Below are 21,269 nucleotides of genomic sequence, written 5' to 3'. Positions count from 1 at the left end.
ATTCACCGTAACTTACAGAGCCTGCTGATTTAATGATGCGTTCAATGCCCCCTCCAGTGTCATAAAAGTAAACGACACTCAAGCAAGCCAATGTCACAAAAAAAAAAACAAGCGTTACAGAGACAGTCTTTTGTACATTGTGAATGCTGTCTATCTGCGATGAGGTGGTGACTTTTCCAGGGTGTAGCCCGACTTCCGCCAGAGGGCAGCTGGAATAGGCTTCAGCACCCCTCCGACCCCGAGGCAGAAATTGGATGGATGTAGGGATGTACGCTATGCCGGTACTAGTACAGTATCACAGTACTAAATAATCAAAAATGGTACTGTACTCTGTTTGAAAAGTACCGGTTCACAATTTTCTATCAATTTTTATTTTTTTTTTGTAACGGGCCTGACGGCGCGTCATGAAATTTCTGTGTTTACGAGCATAGGAGCATGTTCAGCAGCACACAATCACGGAGTACTTACAAGCAGACCGTGTAGACAGAAAAAGGAGAATGGATGCATTTTGGCCTAAAAATAGTTGATAAATGTAAAGTTATAACACTGAAACACTCTCAGGAAGAGATGCTTTACGACATGGCTAGAAAACGAGCAGCAAACATCCATTCGCAGTCGGCAGTGTTTTAGTTACTTCTAAATCCCTAATCATCCCCTCAATGGCGACAAATAAAGTAAGTTTCTTACAAGTATCATCCCTGGAGGACAAGGAATAGCTACTAAACATGCTTCACTACTCACCGAAGTAGGATACAACAGCTCACCGGCGTCACCGCTAACAAAAGCTTGCACGCCTGAATGTAAACAAATGCCATAAGTGATCTATACCTGACATCCACTGTAATGATAACAAGTACAATAGCGTACCTAGCCGATACTACTATAATTACATCTATATTTTTTATTGTCACAAAATCTTTTTTCCTTTTTTTAAAATTCATATTATATTTATAAACTCAGTAACTATGTCCCTGGACACATAAGCACTTTGAATATGACCAAAGTATAATCCTGCAACTATTTGGTATCGAATCGATACCTAAATTTGTGGTATCATCCAAAACCAATGTAAAGTATCCAAACAACAGAAGAATAAGTGATTATGACATTTTAACAGAAGTATAGATAGAACATGGCCCTGCGATGAGGTGGCGACTTGTCCAAGGTGTACCCCGCCTTCCGCCCGATTGTAGCTGAGATAGGCGCCAGTGCCCCCCGCAACCTCAAAAGGGAATAAGCGGTAGAAAATGGATGGATGGATTGATATATAGAACATGTTTAAACGGAAAATAACCGGATATTAACAGTAAATGAATAAGTGGATTAACAATGGTTTTTTTTACAGCTTTTCCTTTAAAATTTTCACAAAATAACAGAATGAGAAAGGACAGAATATGTTACTGCATATGTCAGCAGACAAATTAGGAGCCTTTGTTTGCTTGCTACTAAAAGACAAGTTGTCTTGTATGTTCACTATTGTATTTAAAGCCAAAACTGTTCTTCGAATGCAATAATAAACATATGTTTAATATACCGTAAGATTTTTTTTATTAGAATAAAGCCAATAATGCCATTTTTTTGTGGTCCCCTTTATTTAGAAAAGTATCAAAATACATTTTGGTACCGATACCAAAATATTGGTATCGGGACAACACGAGATGGACGGAATAATTCTTACTGTTTCAGAAAGTTCTGAGACAGGCAGTATATCCATTTTTTTGGAAAACTATTTACACCGGTTGTCCTGTTTTAAATAAAATAAGTTGGGACAAGCCGTAGAAAATGGATGGATGGTATGGAAGTTGCAGGTCTTGCCTGACAATCGTCAAAACTGAGCACTGCCGATACAATAGAGAACTTTGCCAGGAAGATGGTGATTTAAAATATTTGTCTTTCTATGTCAGTGTTAGATGGGCGAGAAAAAGAAGCTTCACCATGAAGACTAGCCAGTAATGGATGTCCCATGTTGGCATATTGCTGAGTTGCAACCACGTGACTAAGAGGCACTTCTGAGTTCACTTGATGGGCAGGGGGCCAATATGCCTACTGTTTACTTACCTCCAGCACTGCAGATGTTGGCATATTTTCAAGGTTTAGAGGCCAATAAAAAAGTCAGATACCCTGGAAAAAACTAACTGAATGTGATGGAAAGGATACATGTACTCTTAGAATAAATACTTTTCTCATGTATAAAATATTCAACATCACTGAAATGGACATTTCAAGGTATATGGTTGAGCATTAAACCATGGAAGACAATGTTGGACTTATGTGTGGATTAGTGGCGTCACTGCAAATTATCCGTGGCCTCACATTTTTGTCCAATACCCACAACTTCCCATTATGGCTACTCAGCGTAATTTTCACAAATCAAGCTTGTCTCTAAGCAGCACTCAAACCCCCATATCACCTGTCTAATGAAAACTTACATTTATTTTGTAAACGTAGCACGAACAGCAACTTGAAACAATATTTAAACTCTTTATTGCTCAAATTGCACAATTGAGGTCCTCCTGCATAGCTCAGACCTACTTGCAGTTCCTGTCGACAGCGCTTAGCCTTCTGAGTAATGTAGTATATAAATATTTAGTAACACACTGGCGTCCTCACTTTCTTGTGTTTATCTTTATTTAACCTTTTCATCCAGCATATGACAACGAAGAACAAATATTCATTGGCAATGCTGACATAGTAAAAAGACAACATTTACATGTTGGAGATGTTGAATTATGATGATAATCTCTTATTGTCTCTCATTAACCAACAAAAAATACTGGTATTGATTGCTCTCCACAGATTAGAAACTCTCTTAAAATGTGAGGGTAAATATGTTGGAACATAAATGAATGTATAAAATCAACAAACGCTTTTCAAGTTCAAAACTTGCACAGAGAATGCCTGAAAAAATTGTGACAGAGCAGACAGCGGAAAATAAGTAAGCATTTGGTGTTGTTTCTTTATATAATTATAATGACTACTATTAGGGCTGTGAATCTTTGGGTGTCCCATGATTCGATTCAATATCGATTCTTGGGGTCACGATTCGATAATATATCGATTTTTTTTTTTTATTCGATTCTCGATTCTAAAACGATATTTTTCCGATTCAAAAGGATTCTGTATTCATTCAATACATAGGATATTGCAGGATCTACCCCAGTCTGCTGACATGCTAGTAGAGTAGTAGATTAAAAAAAAAGAAAAACGCTTTTATAATTGTAAAGGACAATGTTTAATCAACTGATTGCAATAATGTAAATTTGTTTTATCTATTAAACGAACCAAAAATATGACTTATTTTATCTTTGTGAAAATATTGGACACAGTGTGTTGTCAAGCTAATGAGATGCGATGCAAGTGTAATCCACTGTGACACTATTGTTCTTTTTTCTTATTTTTATAAATGTCTAATGATAATGTCAATGAGGGATTTTTAATCACTGCTATGCTGAAATTATAACTAATATTGATACTGTTGTTGATAACATTAATTTTGGTTTCACTACTTTTGGTTTGTTCTGTGTTGTGTTTGTGTCTCCTCTCAATTGCTCTGTTTATTGCAGTTCTGAGTGTTGCTGAGTCAGGTTTGGTTTTAGAATTGGATTGCATTGTTATGGTATTGCTGTGCAGTGGTTTGTTGGATTGATAAATAAAAAATGTAAATAAAAATCCCCCCCAAAAAATCGATTTTTAAAAAATGAGAATCGATTCTGAATCGCACAACGTATTCGAATTTATTTTTTCCCACACCCCTAATTACTATAATAAGTTACAATTAATTTAAACAGTACAGTAATTTGACAGTGTGCTCTAAGCAAAAGCTTTTACTGGCATGGAGTTTCTATTTTTAAGTCTATGTGTAAAACGAGTAAAAGACTAACAGTATTTATCTTCCTGTCATGCCCAGAGCATAGTTTATTTATGTTTTTGATTCACTTGTTGTTTAAGTTATGTTTCATCACCCCTGTTTTGTGTCTCCTTGGTTGCTATGGTTATTCATTGTATTCACCTGCCTCTGATTAGTGTTCGGGACGTTCACCTGTTCCCGGGCACTAATCAGAGAGCTATGTATTCTATCCTGTCGCCTACCCTTTGCACCCTTGAGTTAAGCTGTGCCTTATGCATTTTTCTTGTCCGCTATTCCGTTAACTCCCCGTGCTATAGGCACACTCTTCTCGTGTTTGTGTCTTCTCTGTGTGATTTATGAGGAATAAATCATTTTCCTCACCTGCATTTTTCCCCTGGAGTTTCTGCTGCATCTTGGAAGAACAATCCGCGCATCACCATGCGTCCACGACGTTACACTTCCTATGCTTTTTGATGTTAAGGTGACAAGAAACAGGAATGGTGCCAAATGAATCCCTTCCCTACTTTAGCGATATGTCGTTGCTAATAATTATGCAGCCTGCATGAGATTTATTCATCTTGTTTATGATTGATTGATTAATTGAAACTTTCATTAGTAGATTGTACAGTACAGTACATATTCCGTACAATTGACCACTAAATGGTGACACCCGAATAAGTGTTTTAACTTGTTTAAGTCGGGGTCCACGTAAATCAATTCATGGCATTATTACTAGCGCAAGCATCCATTCCATGTAGAAGTTTCCTAATGAAAAATGCTCATATGTAAGTATATGGATAGGAAAAGTGGATAAATCATAAACGTACAGTTAATTTTAAGGTCATACAGACAGTGCAAACATGATCGGGTTGTCGACCGCAGTTGACGAGAGACAGGTTAAAGACCTACTGAAAACCACTACTACCGACCACGCAGTCTAATAATTTATACATCAATGATGAAATATTAACATTGCAACACATGTCAATACGGCCGGTTTAGTTTACTAAATTGCAATTTTAAATTTCCCGCGGAGTTCCTTGTTGAAAACGTCGCGGAATGATGACGCGTGCGCGTGTCACGTCATGGACTGTCAGGAAATATTTGCGCAGCACTACTGTAGCTAAAAGTCGTCTCTTTTCATCGGGCAATAAAACAGTATTGTGGACATCTGTGTTGCTGAATATTTTGCAATTTGTTCAATTAATAATGGAGAAGTCAAAGTAGAAAGATGGAGTTGGGAAGCTTTAGCCTTTAGCCACACAAACACACCGTGTTTCCTTGTTTAAAATTCCCGGAGGTGAAGCTTTACTATGGATCAGAGCGGTCAAGCAAACATGGATCCCGACCACTTGTCAACCGGCAGGTTTCGGTGAGAAAATTGTGTTAAAAAGTCGCCTCTTACCGGAGATCTGAGGAGTTTGCGTCGACTTCCCTCAGACATTGGCCTCAAGACACCCGTGGAAACACCCCTCCGACTATCAGGTACTATTTAATCTCACTAAAACTATAGCAACACAATAGAAAGATAAGGGATGTCCCAGAATTGTCCTAGTAAATGTGTCTAAAAACATCTGAATCTGTCCCAATGCAATCGCCTCTTTGTTTTTTTAAACTTTATTTATTTTTTTATTTATTTTTTTCTAGTCCTTCGCTATCAATATCATCATCCACGAATCTTTCATCTGCGCTCATATTATTGGGGAAATTGTCGTTTTCTCGGTCCGAATAGCTCTTGCTGCTGGAGGCTCCCATTAAAATGAAAAACAATGTGAGGACCTGAGGAGCCCTCATCCTTGTGACGTTATCGTCTGCGACTTCCGGTAAAGGCAAGGCTTTTTTATCAGCACCAAAGGTTGCGAACTTTATCGTCGATGTTCTCTACTAAATCCTTTCAGGAAAAATATGGCAATATCGTGAAATGATCAAGTATGACACATAGAATGGACCTGCTATCCCCGTTTGAATAAGAAAATCTCATTTCAGTAGGCCTTTAAACACAGCAACCAGCTTTCTCCGCGGTTTTTGGTTGAATAACTTTTAGTAACGTTTTAATAACTCTTACTAAAATCCCTAGTGAACACATTTCCGCAGATTAGAATAGTGCATGTACTGTATGCAGCATGTTCACTCACTTTCAGTTGACTTCTTGCGAGAAATACTCATGTTTGCCCTCTGTGTGCTTGACTTGGAGGACATGGCCTCCAGGTACGACATCACATGTAACCCAGCAATTCAGGGGCTCACACATGGCACTCACACATACGCTCACACACGCACACACACAAAACAATACAATACAATAGAACTACTGATTTAATAAGTTGTGTTTTCCACATATCATAAGTTTTATGTAGGTTTGTGTGGGTTTTGGACATTGCTGTGTGTTTGTTCCTGTTGGCCACCGTATATTTGTCCGCACAAAGGCTCCGGTTTGGTACACAGGCGCACAAAATCTCCTGAAAGTATAATCTCCTGAAAGAAGTGTTTCTTTTTTCATGTGTTTAATTGGTAATCACACGCACAGGCAATTTTGACCGTCAGTATTTGCCAGTGTTATCAGGCATGACAACTTGGAAAAGCTGCATCTCATATTACAGTTATTAGTTTTTTTTAAATTTCCCTAAGTATAATCTTTTGCCAGTCTTGCCTGAACTAATCATTTTTTTTTATTTTATTCAGATTTTGTTATGTGAAGCAAAATTTAAAAAAAAGAAGGTAATTGTGTGTTAGAGGAGGAAAGCAAGCAAGAACTTATCGCAGTCTGCAGGCCTCCAAGAGGCAGAACATGTCAGCCTGGAGCAGCAGCCTGCCTCATTATTGTTTTCATCCTGCAGCTGCTTTAGATGTAGAAATGACTGCTGTGACTTTTGGTCTCTTACTCTTAACCCCCCTCCCCCTCCCAAAGTGGTTCCTGATCATTATGATTACTGTGGATTGATAGATGCAGACACAGTACAATAAATAAATGATAAATGTGTTGTACTTGTATAGCGCTTTTCTACCTTTAAGGTACTCAAAGCGCTTTGACACTACTTCCACATTCACCCATTCACACACACATTCACACACTGATGGAGGGAGCTGCCATGCAAGACGCTCACCAGGACCCATCAGGAGCAAGGGTGAAGTGTCTTGCTCAGGACACAACGGACGTGACGAGGTTGGTACCAGGTGGGATTTGAACCAGGGACCCTCGGGTTGCGCACGGCCACTCTCCCACTGCGCCACGCCGTCCCTGCATTAGTGCGTATTCCTATGCCGCTCGCTAAACCACTCAAAGTTAAAGGAAATGTTTATGGAAAATAAAATTGAAATAACCTTTTACACAGTCTGCCCCCCCCCCCCACAAAAAAAAATCACCGTCTTTAAAATTCAAAGCACTGTAGCGAAGAGTCTCTTAGAGCAAATCTCCATTCTTCTCCTTTTGCCCAAAACGCTCGGATTCCGCAGCCTCCTCCCTCGACCACACCTTCTCTCTTTGTTGTGATTGGTCAGGGGTCGACCCCCTGCTACTGGTTATCAGCAAACAGTAAAAAGTTGGATATCGGACATGCAATGGAACTTCAATTTCCAAACTTAATTAGTTATTGAACAGGGTTGGTAAATACAAAAGTTTGTCTTTTAAAGGCCTATTGAAATTAGATGTTCTTATTCAAACGGGGATAGCAGGTCCATTCCATGTGTCATACTTGATCATTTCGCGATATTGCCATATTTTTGCTGAAAGGATTTAGTAGAGAACATCGACGATAAAGTTCGCAACTTTTGGTGCTGATAAAAAAGCCTCGCCTTTACCGGAAGTCGCAGACGATGACGTCACAAGGGTGTGGGCTCCTCACGTCTTCACATTGTTTTTAATGGGTGCCTCCAGCAGCAAAAGCTATTCGGACAGAGAAAATGACAATTTCAAAACATCCAATGGAAATCTTGTGAAGATCACAAGATAAAGAAGTGGCATAAGAAAATAAACCTATGGTAACGTAAAACACACCATCCTCATGATATGGTACTTTAACATTATGGAGAACATTTTAAACGTGTATAACTAATTCTATAAAATCGAAAATGTAGTATAGGGCCCTGTGCAACAACCATGTTGAAAGACACTGTGGTCGTGGAAAAGTTGTTTATTTGTTTTGTAAAGGTCAAATTATTGGCATGAGAAAACGTTTAAGAAAGTTCTTGAAAGTACTAGAATCGGGTTTCAAACTGTCCAATTTGTTATTATCCATTATTAAAAAATGGAAGGGCAGTTGGGACACTTCACTATGTAAATCTCTTGACAGCAATACAAGATCTTGGCAAAAACAATGCAACTCTCCGCAGAAATAAAAGAAAAAACATTGCAGGCTCGTATGGAAAGGATTCCACATCGAATGCGTGTCATAATTACAGTTAACAGCGGTCGAGCGAAATATTTACGGTGTATGACTTTTTGTTGTGGACCAGGCAATGTATTTATTGAGTCATTTGTCATTGATGAGGAGCAACAGCACAAATTGTCTCTGTTTTCTTTATCTCTGCTGTTTTCTTAAAAAAAGTATCTGTGCAGGATTTTCTTACTAATTAGTTAATTAATTTTCCTGAGGGAACTCTCCTGAAGGATTCAATAAAATACTATCTATCTATCTATCTATCTATCTATTTATCTATCTATCTATCTATCTATCTATCTATCTATCTATCTATCTATCTATCTATCTATCTATCTATCTATCTATCTATCTATCTATCTATCTATCTATCTATCTATCTATCTATCTATCTATCTATCTATCTATCTATCTATCTATCTATCTATCTATCTATCTATTTAGAATAACCCTGCTGAGCCAAGAAACCCAGGTTAACTGTTAAAGTGCAGACAACCAAACCTGTGCATCATCCATGTTAGACATTTGCCCTGAGCTCATCATTTTAGCTGCATTTTGAATGTTATGTTTTATCTTTGCCTTTCCAGCCAAGTTCTGTGGAGATCCTGGCACGCCTGCCAAAGGACGGCGAGAAGGGCGCAGCTTTATCTTCAAGTCGGAGGTGACATTTAGCTGCAGCGCCCCCTTTGTGCTGGTAGGATCGACAACACGTATGTGCCAAGAGGACGGCACCTGGAGTGGAGCGCAGCCTCGATGCATCGGTACAGAGTCCTGTTTCAAGCCAGATTAATATGGATAATGCTAAGTCATTAAAGGGGAACATTATCACCAGACCTATGTAAGCGTCAATATATACCTTGATGTCGCAGAAAAAAAACATATGTTTTTTTAACCGATTTTCGAAATCTAAAAGGGTGAATTTGGCGATTCAAACGCCGTTCAATTGTTCGCTGTCGGAGCGATGACCTTTCATCCTTGGCGTCACAATGGGAAGCAATCCACCATTTTCTCAAACACATCACACACGCAAGTCAAATCAGCTCTGTTATTTTCCGTTTTTTCGACTGTTTTCCGTACCTTGGAGACTTCATGCCTCGTCGGTGTGTTGTCGGAGGGTGTAACAACATGAACAGAGACGGATTCAAGTTGTCTTACGTGGAGTGTGTATCGATTAGCATGGCAGAAATGGCAAGATTGTGTGGATATCCCGCGACACTCAAAGCAGATGCGTTTCCAACGATAAAGTCAACGAAATCACAAAGGTGAGTTTTGTTGATGTTATTGACGTATGTTTTAATCAGACATATTTGGTCACGGCATGACTGCTAGCTAATCGATGCTATCATGCTATTTAGGCTAGCTGTATGTACATTTGTAGCTATATTTGCATCCAGCCTTTCCCTCCACCCACATTTAATGCCAAACAAACACTTACCAATCGACTGATTTAAGTTGAGCCAGTGGTCAAAAGATGCATTCGTTGGTTAGAAAGCGATCCCCGAATAGCTTCAATAGCTATTTGCTCAATAGCTTCAGTTTCTTCTTCAATTTCGTTTTCGCTATCTGCCTCCACACTCCAACCATCCATTTCAATACATGCATAGTCTGTTGAATCGCTTAAGCCGCTGAAATCCGAGTCTGAATCCGAGCTAATGTCGCTATATCTTGCTGTTCTATCCGCTATGTTGTTTGTATTGGCATCACTATGTGACGTCAGAGGAAAATGGACGGGTGGATTTACAGATAGCGAAAATCCAGCACTTTAAAGGATATTCCATGATGGGTAAAATTTTGAAAAAAACTTCGAAAAATAAAATAAGCAACTGGGAACTGATTTTTATTGGTTTTAACCCTTCTGAAATAGTGATAATGTTCCCCTTTGATCAGCTAACAGGCTTGTTCTTATTCTAATCCTTATCTAATCATGATTTGTTTTTGCAGAGCCCACGAGAACCACCTGTGAAAATCCTGGAATACTTGAGCATGGCTTCATGAACTACACCACTGGTTTTAAGGTAAATGCTGTTTTAAACGCTGCAGCATGCATCGTGAACCTGGCCAGTTCTGATTTTTTTGCTCAAATGCGACCTGTATCGAAATTTTTCATTTCAATGTCCATCCATCCATTTTCTACTGCTTGTCCCTTTTGGGGTCGCGGGGGGTGCTGGAGCCTATCCCAGCTGGATTTGGATGGAAGGTGGCATACACCCTGGACAAGTCGCCACCTCATCGCAGGGCCAACACAGATAGACAGACAACATTCACACTCACATTCACACACTAGGGCCAATTAAGTGTTGCCAATCAACCTATCCCCAGGTGCATGTCTTTGGAGGTGGGAGAAAGCCGGAGTACCTGAAGGGAACCCACGAGTCAAACTCCACTCAGAAGTCTGTGTGCTTCCCACACTGGCACAGGGGTTAGTGCATGGGCCTCACAATATGAAGGTCCCGAGTTCAATCCCAGGCTCGGGATCTTTCTGTGGAGTTAATTTTAATGTGAATAATGAAACTTTGCAAACTTTTTATATCCGACCAAAGCCTCTTTTGTATGTGGATATAAATGGGATATGTATGCGTTGCGACTGCAGTGTGAACACTCCGGTTGCAAACCAGGCTGTCATCAAAAAGCGATAAATGTCATAATCATTCACCAAAATAGATGGTTAGAAAAACGAATACTTGACATATGAGCAGAAAACAGGTAAAAATAAAATGTAGGAACTCCCGTAAATGTTCCACCACTCATGTCTCCGACTGCTCGCTGTCACGATCTTAAGAGCAGACGTGAAAGTAAAATGTCCCGGAAACTACCAGAGCAAAAATTCTTATCCCCTTCCTTCTAAATCTTCTATGTGCTATAATTTAGTTAATAAAATGTAACTTTTTATTGCACAAAAGCTTTCCAATTGCCACAAATGCGCCATGACTGACAAGTAAACACTCCAGCATGTCTGACGACATGTCTGCATGCAGGTCAGATTGCATTCACATTAGACATCACATTTTTTGTAATGTAAATGACTACATCAAAAGACAGGATTTGACCAAAAAATCTGAATTGCACATCCGATCCTGCAGTGTGAACATAGTCTTAGTGTACAGGCCAATAGAGTTTCTTCAAATAATCAAATGTTCCTAATTTCTATATATTGGGTGTGATGATGTAATATTTGTTAATACAGGTATCAGACTAATAGTACTAAGTAGAGCACGGATCTTTGAGTCATATTATTTACAGAGAAAAAAAAAAGTTCAACAATTAGTGTCAGCTCCAAACATTACACCTTCAACAAAACACTCTTCCTGATAACGATGCAAATATTACAATTGGCATTGGTCCATTGCTCACTGAGAGGAACAAATACAAGGGTCAAATTACCCTTGCATATTTAACAGTTGAGGGCAGTCCGAGCCAGCAAGTCCTTTCCTGCAGGCTTAAACACAATCAGAAGAAGCACTGACCTATATTTACAACTTAAATTCTTTCATTTTTTTTCAATTAAATAACATTACTTCATTTCAAACAGTCTATAATCTTAATTTTGAAGCATGTCTCTTGAATGCATTGTTTCAACTATGTGTTTGTTGGATTTTTTGTCAAATCAGATTCCTCTGGCAGGGGGCTCCCCTCGTCTCTTTTAATGCACAGCATAGGACACATAGCAAAAGTGGCCTCAGGTCCTGTTGAACAGGGGCAGCAGCTCCACAGCCATATAGCCACTATTAACCACTATTAATCACAGTCAAAATGAAAGCTTGTTCCAATAGGCACCAAAAACTGTTAATAATGTATAGAGGAAAGTGTATATTATATATACTATTATATATATAGTATTTATATAGGTGTGTGTATGTGTGTGTGTGTGTGTATATATATATGATGGATATGTGTGTATTTTGGGTATATGCATGTGTGTATGTATGTGATTGTGTGTGTATATGTATGTATTGTATGTATGTATATGTATGTATACATATATATGTATGTATATATAATTTGTATATACGTGTTTTTATATATGTGTGTGTATGTGTAAATATGTGTGTGCATATGTATATATGTAAGTGTGTGTGAATTTAAATGTATTATATAGAGATAATCTCTAGCATCTACGCAGCAACCACTGAATTGAATTATATTATATATATTATTGTATTATATATTGTAAATATATATTGTATATGTATACGGGTGGGACCTAATAAGTTTACTTCTTCCCACTCCCTTTTGAGCCAATCTTGACTTCTACAAAAGATTAGTCACATGTAATGTTTTCAATGTAGCTGTAAATATAATGTATATATATATATTTTTGTATTTTATGATATTTTTTTGTTTTGTTGCATGGCTCAAGATAAACCATTCATTCATTCATTCATTCATTCATTCATTCAGTTTCTGTATGTTGCCATGTGAATCGAATCTGCCCAAGATTTTCAGTGTCAGGAGTGCTGGCCTGTGTAATTGAAACTATAATAGCAAGGGGGCTGTTTCTTCAACCAATCACATTTTAGATTTGGGGCCAGCGAGCTAGCCCAGATGAATTTCAGCATTGTTCTGTGCTTTATAGGAGTGGGTACCCAATTTGGTACTTTCATAGGCAACAACCGACTTCCAACGATACTACTTCTCCTACCGTATTGAGTCGCATGAAATCAATCGGTGTCATATTTCGATTCCTTTGTTGCACGTGACGTCATGTCCGGTTGCAGACTCGGTCGGCTCAAACATTTGGCGGGTAAACAATCACTCAAGCAGCACTCATAGTAGATCCAGTCAGACTGTCTCTTGGTAATGTTGCAATTTTCCATGCCAACAAACCAAGTTTGCCTGATAGAAAACATTTCATCATACAGTGAGGCACCACTGCGCTCACTCCATGATAATTTACATTAGATTTGCCATACACTTGTTACTGAGTAGCAATAACGATTTTACATGGCTATTTCAACACCTCCAAATTTGGTAATGAAAACTACAACTAAAATGCACGTTACAATCAAACAGCTGGTGTGGAATAAGTACAATACTCAAAATATAAATATGTTGTAGGAAACAACAAATATCTAGATTAACTCTAATGGCAGGGCTTCACAGTGGCAGAGGGGTTAGTGCGTCTGCCTCACAATACGAAGTTCCTGCAGTCCTGGGTTCAAATCCAGGCTCGGGATCTTTCTGTGTGGAGTTTGCATGTTCTCCCCGTGAATGCGTGGGTTCCCTCCGGGTACTCCGGCTTCCTCCCATCTCCAAAATCATGCACCTGGGGATAGGTTGATTGGCAACACTAAATTGGCCCTAGTGTTTGAATGTGAGTGTGAATGTTGTCTGTCTATCTGTGTTGGCCCTGCGATGAGGTGGCGACTTGTCCAGGGTGTACCCCGCCTTCCGCCCGATTGTAGCTGAGATAGGCGCCAGCGCCCCCCGCGACCCCAAAAGGGAATAAGCGGTAGAAAATGGATGGATGGAACTCTAATGGCAAAGACTACTCCCTGCTCAGGAAACACACTGTATAGTCTATTCACCACTGCCATCTAACATCTGGGACTTCAAATAAGACTCAGAAGTGTAAGAAATCAGGATATAACAACTACACCGAACAGTTATCATTATGAGCTGACTGATAGATAAAACAGGTAACATTTATCAACACATGAGCACACGCAGAAGTAAGGAAAATTGGTACCGGTATCGATTCTCATGTACCGTAAATTGGTATCGTATTAATTCAAATGTAAAAGGTACCTATCCCTAGCCCTCGAATAAGTTTATTAGAGCAAAACTGTTGCAACCTGCCAAGCTATTCGAATACCACAACAGCTGATAAACAAGGAGTGATTGCACCCTGGAGTGATTAGATGTATTATGTATTCTTTAAACTATATTGGCCCTTACACTGTCTGCCGAGAAAAATGCTGGCCCTTTAATAAATGTAATTGAGGACCTCTGTTATTTGTTGTTGATGGTTTGCATAATTGGAACGGGATAATGGTGGTATTAAGAGGCGGGTTAAGTCAGTTAACTCCTCACTGAATAAATATTACATTTGTTTATTGCGATTGAATTGAGGATAAATTAATAGTAATTCAATAATCATTTACCAAACTCATCATTTGTAATAACAGTTTGAACAATTCCTCATTTGAGCTCAACAAACTGATCAGTTGTGGTTCTCAAATAAAAAGAAGCAACTGGTTTTATGTGTGTGCGTGTGTGTGTGTGTGTGTGTGTGTGTGTGTGTGCGTGTGTGTGCAGTGTGTGCGTGTGTGTGTGTGTGTGTGTGTGTGTGTGTGTGTGTGTGTGTGTGTGTGTGTGTGTGTGTGTGTGTGTGTGTGTGTGTGTGTGTGTGTGTGTGTGTGAAACGCAACAGTTCAAATAGATCACAGTGGAACTAAATATACATCATGACCCTCGCCGTGGGCTCAACCTGAGCTATGTTACTCCTCTCTATTTCCATTTAATTTCCTCCCAGTTGATTTTTCATTGTCACTTTCAAGATAAGTCCAAACACTTACTTTTTTTTCCCAGTGCTCGGCAGGACATCAGACAAGACATCGCCGCAAGTAGCTTAGCTTTGCACTTGAATCACTTGAGAACAAAATGTGGTGAAGACGTGCCAAAGAACTGTCTTCATCGGCTACTTTCACTTTACAGTGAATCATTGAAATTGTCGGGGGAGGACCTCACCACTTAGAGCCTGATCTACTAAGAACCAAATAAAAGGTGCTGAACAGTTTTTGTAAACTTTACAATTGCGTAAAGTTGGGCATTTTGCAGGTGATCTACTAAGACTTTGTGAATTGATAACAAGTGCAAAAGTAGTGCAAACCGCCCTAGTAATGATGCATTTGTGTGATCCAGATGCAAGAAAATGCATATTGCTAGATGTTTTTCGTTCAGAATGTATATGTTTCCCAAATGAAAAAATAATCTAATTAAAAAAACACCAGGATACACTAAAATGGATCAATTCAATTTGTTTTAATCAGCCCCTAAAATTATTCAGCAGCTATAATATTATAAAATGATATTGCTGAATCAACGATAAGTCAATTATTTTTCTTTCTGACGATCCAAAAATGCTGACATGCACTTAGAATGAACATTCTCTCTTTCAATCATCTGTTTTTGCAGCCTGGTCTCTTTCTTTCTCACAACCACTTGCGCGTAACTGTGCCAGTTTGCATGAACATTTCAAACATGCTAAACAGCGGTCGCAGAACATAAAGGAAAAATCACATTGCGAAAAGTTTATGTTTCTCCTCCTCTCAAGAGGTCAGAAAGATATTTATTGTCATTGCACATGTACAACATTTCATTTTCAGCACAAACCCATTCAAGAGCAGACACACATTGTATTGGGTAACAAAACAGGAAAGCTGATGTGTCGCCACTTACGACAGACCGTAAAAGGTGGCATAAAGGTAGACGCTGGGCTCCTAAGGGGGACACAGACTGGGGCCGAGAAAAACAAAAAACTCGATATATACATATATATACATGTTCACACAGAAAACCACAAAACTTGCAACAGGAGGGGCATGCGGCCCAAAACTGCCAGTCACAAGGGACGCTGCTCTTTTCTCCGTCATAGCAAGTGGAGTAAAGCGTCAAAGCCATGGAAGGTGGGGTGGGTTACGTGTGTGTGGCTTATATTTTTCGTAGATACATGTCTGGAAGCCTGCAGCGTGTCCGTGTTCTGCAACTTTGGTGGCCTCGCAAATGCGATATTACAGCCGGTCAGTCCAACAAAAGTCAATATCAACAGGTGTATCTCTGTGAGAGACAGGGAAGTAAGTAAGTTAGTAAGTACAGTTTATTTATGAAGCGCTTTTCACTGATAAAATCACAGAGCGCTGTACAAAACATAGGTGAGGTAAAACAACAATTCAATTAAAACAACAGGGGCAACATCACAAAAAGGATACAAAGTGGACTAAAAATGATAGTTAAAAGGAAGAAGTTTGTTATGTCTTCGCTGCACTGTCCTTTGGGGGAGTCTTGAAGCATTACCTTGCCATACTGCTTGCAGTGAGGGAAAACAATCCAGATTAGAATGTTTGTTTTTGAGTGAACGAAAACATATTTGAATTGGTCACTGTAATTTTCTATTTGTGGTCCTCAAATGTATCGTACTTTGCTATGCAGAGCAGACAGCATCTCCAAGATGTCATCAAGTTTGTAATTTAGTCCAGAAGTGCCCAATCATTTGTGGCATATTTGCGGTACTTTGAGCGGCTGCCAGAATCTTCCAAATGTAGACACACCAGGGCAATGTGGACACATTTATTCCAATCAGCAGAAATCCTGTTATCATGGTGCCGAAAAGGTAGATAACTTCAACATCCTCCACCGAAAGGGTCGTCGGGCACGCTGCACTCCGCTTCTCCCAAGAGTCTGTCGAGTGTCCAGCAGCAACAGTTTCGTCAAGACAGGCAGGTTCCCCCCAAACCCAAAATCTTTGTTGAAAGGCAAGTTGATCATTCCATTTTTTAGATTTTGGAGAGCAATGCAAAAAGAGGCTACAAGAATCCAAAGCAAAACAAAGCAAATAACCAAGCAGTGGAGATAAGGGAGAGGGAAAGGGAGTGTCCACCTTTGATGAGTGCAAGAGAGAAGTTGTGGGCGTTCTAATAAGCAGCACATATTCTGCATAGACATGAAGACAAGCACGCTAAATGGATTGCACTCTTCAGAACCATAGTCTCCTGTGTGTTTGTGTCCAGGTGGGCAGCAGGGTCGACTTCCAGTGCCAACAGGGACACCTCCTGCAGGGTTCCACCACCCGCTTATGTTTGCCAGATCTCACCTGGACCGGCATCCAGGCTTCCTGTGTCCGTGAGTATTGTCTCTTTTTCCTCGACATGTTTTCAATGCACAGTCCTGTGTATCCACGTGACTTTTATTATGCCTCTTTCCACTTATTGCCTGTGCTGTGTACTGATCATTAGCGTTGAGGTTTTAGTCCACTTACACTTGTTGATAGAACAAGTTGAACATAGACCAGTGTCAAGCAGGGACTGAGCGGTTCTGCCGGCGTTGCCAGGGCAACCGCATTTGGAAGTTATGTAATGCATTTATCTTCAAGAGATCCTTTTCAGCGTCAGTGTCTCATTGAAATGTTTTTCATACATTTATACATTTGGCTATGCTGCACAGTAGTAAGAGCTGTGTGGCGATAAGGGGTCGAGAATGATACTTTTTAATCTTGATCTTGCCCATGTAGGAACACCCACTTAAAATATCATTTGTGCTGAGGTGGCAGATGCATTAAAGTGCATCCCCTTCCTTGTTTGCATAATCTGCTATGCGTGCCTGCATGTATGAGTGTTTGTGGAAGGATGAATACGTTGTCTTAATCCTTCAGTGATTGTGTGTGGACTGTCTTCATATTACTTGAAACATAATTAGGAGGCTTTTTTTAATCTATGAGCTGTACAGATTTAAAGGAATATAGTCTATTCGTAGGTTAAACCGATTATATAGCTTATCAACTGTCATAATAAAAGTGAAATGTTTTAACATTAATTCAAGTGTAAAAAGAAGTTGACCACTAAAGCAATGTGGTTTAATAATATTAATTCATCCTGAATAGCGGCAGGGAACTCCTGGCTGGAATTGACCTAATCTGTAAATCTAAATAACGCCGGACTTTTCATTTGGACATGCTAATGTATTACTTCTTTGAAACCACGTCCGTTTGCTTGATGTAATCCCCAGTGATACATTTTTCCATTTTGCCGTGTCCATCTCTCGACAGGTCTTGTTTCCAAATCGTACAAATTTTGGAGGAATTTAGTTTTCCACTTAAGTTCCGGCCAAACTCCGTCAAGTCCGAAGTCTGGTGTCATTGCACTGCATGGTAATCACCAGTGAGCATATTGCACACTTACTGGCTGTATTGACACTGCACTGATACTGTGTTGCTGTTTCATAACAGACATACGCCATCTACTGGTTTAAAAAACCCTCTACTTTTGACCTGATCACAAAAGTAATAGTTAGCAAATACAGTGGGGCAAAAAAGTATTTAGTCAGCCACCGATTGTGCAAATTCTCCCACTTAAAATGAAGACGGAGGTCTGTAATTTTCATCATAGGTACACTTCAACTGTGAGAGACAGAATGTGATAAAAAAAAATCCAGGAATTCACATTGTAGGAATTTTAAAGAATGTATTTGTAAATTATGGTGGAAAATAAGTATTTGGTCACTTAGGAAGATCTCTGGCTCTCACAGACCTGTAACTTCTTTTTTAAGAAGCTCTTCTGTCCTCCACTCGTTACCTGTAATAATGGCACTTGTTTGAACTCGTTATCTGTATAAAAGACATCTGACCACAGCCTCAAATAGTCGGACTCCAAACTCCACTATGGCCAAGACCAAAGTGCTGTCGAAAGACACCAGGAAAATATTTGTAGACCTGCATCAGACTGGGAAGAGTGAATCTACAATAGGCAAGCAGCGTGGTGTGAAAAAATCAACTGTGGGAGCAATCATCAGAAAATGGAAGACATACAAGACCACTGATAATCTCCCTCGATCTGGGGGTCCACGCAAGATCTCATCCCGTGGGGTCAAAATGATCAAGAGGACGGTGAGCAAAAATCCCAGAACCACACAGGGGGGCCTGGTGAATGACCTGCAGAGAGCTGGGACCAAAGTAACAAAGGTTACCATCAGTAACACACTACGCCGACAGGGAATCAAATCCTGCAGTGCCAGACATGTGCCCCTGCTTAAGCCAGTGCATGTCCAGGCCCGTCTGAAGTTTGCCAGGGAGCACATGGGAGAATGCCATGTGTTCAGATGAAACCAAAATAGAACTTTTTGGTATAAACTCAACTCGTCATGTTTGGAGGAATAACAATACTGAGTTGCATCCCAAGAACACCACACCTACTGTGAAGCATGGGGGTGGAAACATCATGCTTTGGGGGCTGTTTTTCTGCTAAGGGTACAGGACGATTGATCCGTGTTAAGGAAAGAATGAATGGGGCCAAGTTTCGTTAGATTTTGAGCCAAAACCTCCTTCCATCAGTGAGAGCTTTGAATGGTTGACCAAGTACTTATTTTCCACCATGATTTACAAATAAATTCTTTAAAATTCCTACAAAGTGAATTCCTGGATTTTTTTTCACATTCTGTCTCTCACAGTTGAAGTGTACCTATGATGAAAATTACAGACCTCTGTCATCATTTTAAGTGGGAGAACTTGCCCAATCGGTGGCTGACTAAATACTTTTTTGCCCCACTGTACAATTGTTTCCATTTTTTTAAAGTAGCTGTATAGAAAATAATCATATTATTATAATATATACGCCACACACACATTCCCTACCCCCCATCCAACGCCCTTGATGCGAATCCTTCAGGGTGATGGATGGATGGGCAGCGCCTGAAGAGCTTCAGCCTGCCACCTTAACACCCACTCCCTCCCCTCCGTTGCTAGTCTCGAGATGTTGTAATATGTATATGTACTTTGCTATAGAGGTTTTTTTTCCCCACTCCAGACTAAGCCCCCTTACGAGCCCAGTCTTGATTGTTTTTTTACCCATCCTCCCCCAGCATTTACCTTTTTCCCATCTTTTCGCTTTGTGGCGACCCACCAGCGTTCCTGTTCTGTAAGCCTGTATGTGCACTGTTTGCTTGTCTAATCATGAACGGGTTTTTGCTGAAAACAAAGTTTCATTGTACTTGTGCAATGACAATAAATACCTACCTACCTACCTACCTTAAGAAAAGTGCAACTAATTAAACAAATGGTAACAAGGAAAAACATAACATTTGGTCACATGTGAGCCAAAAGAAGCCTTCTGATAAACACCATTTTTTTCTTTCTAAAGTTGAATAAACATTGAGGCTGTGAGGGAGGCAGTATCAGTCTTGTGTTTCATAATGCATCGATGCTCCAGTAGTAATCACCATACCTAATGATGCACAGTATTTAGCTGTTACTACCATTTATTGCTGTGATGTCACCGACTGAAATTACAGTCAGACAGGCAGCCTACTTGTAATTCCGAGGCAAAAGCCTTTGAAGCACTTCCATCCTGTGTTGAGCAGTACACTTTGTTTGCCAGGTTTTTCTTTATCTGCTGAAGCTGCAGCCCAGCAGGAGCTGCTCTCTGGCTGTCATCCATCACCTGTGGTGCCTTGAAAAATTTATTGATTTTCCTATGCCCTCGCCCTGTCATTGTTAGAGCCGAAATGACGTATAGAATGGATAAATAGAATAGACTCGATCAATGCAGGTCTTTATTAAATATATACATTCACAAGTTATAGGAACTATGTGTTACCTGTGTGTCACTTTTTATAGCTTTATATAAAAGTGATACGTTTTTAGGAAAAAATTCTCGCATTTTTTTGCATGTTCTTCTCCAACTTTTAGCAACATAATCAGCTTTGTTTATCATTTAGCATTATTAGTGTTGTTAAACAAATTGTATTTAGATTAATTTTGATTATTTTTAATTAATCACATAATAACTTTTAATCTGCATTAATTGTGTTTAATTGAAAATAACCAATGCTAAACAGCATGTGCAAACAAAAAAATTGTGTGCTAATCGTGTTGCTTAGACTGTGTTCAGTGCAGGTGCAGACCGCCCAATTTAAATTAGAATTTTGCATGTACTATGCTTCTTTTTTTCATTGAAATACTCATTTACTGAACATTCATGTTATCATGCTCTTACCTATGACATTTTGCCATGTTTTGAAACATGCAACAGACATTTATCCCGTTTTGGGCCATTTTAGCAGCAGTCTATCTGCATGGAACACACTTTTTTTTTGCGTGCCAAAATCCTGGTAGATAAAAAAAATACATATTGCAATACTTGTTATTTTATACATATAAAAAACAAACGACAATATTAAAAACAACGGCAGCCGTCACCAAAGCGCATCAATTAAATGTGTTTTAATCAGCCCTATGAGTAATCCAGCAGCTATAAAATTATAGAATGATATTGCTGAATTGACGATATGTACTATATTTTCTTTAGACAGTCCATATGTTTACAAACATACTGTACATA

The 21,269-nt window shown here is 39.4% G+C and overlaps 1 protein-coding gene across 2 annotated transcripts in view; it reads left to right on the top strand.

Moving 5' to 3' along the window:
• Positions 1–21,269, top strand: part of LOC133562239 (CUB and sushi domain-containing protein 3-like) — a 673,567-nt gene that overhangs the window by 612,070 nt on the left and 40,228 nt on the right. For both annotated transcript variants that reach the window (XM_061916244.1, XM_061916243.1), the window contains exons 61-63: positions 8,811–8,984; positions 10,165–10,238; positions 16,950–17,061. In XM_061916244.1, coding sequence (XP_061772228.1) covers positions 8,811–8,984; positions 10,165–10,238; positions 16,950–17,061 — 360 coding nt within the window. The remainder of the gene's footprint in view (positions 1–8,810; positions 8,985–10,164; positions 10,239–16,949; positions 17,062–21,269) is intronic.

The sequence above is a fragment of the Nerophis ophidion genome, linkage group LG11, assembly GCF_033978795.1.
Source record: "Nerophis ophidion isolate RoL-2023_Sa linkage group LG11, RoL_Noph_v1.0, whole genome shotgun sequence".
Taxonomy (NCBI): domain Eukaryota; kingdom Metazoa; phylum Chordata; class Actinopteri; order Syngnathiformes; family Syngnathidae; genus Nerophis; species Nerophis ophidion.
This window is presented reverse-complemented; position numbering and strand designations above follow the sequence as displayed.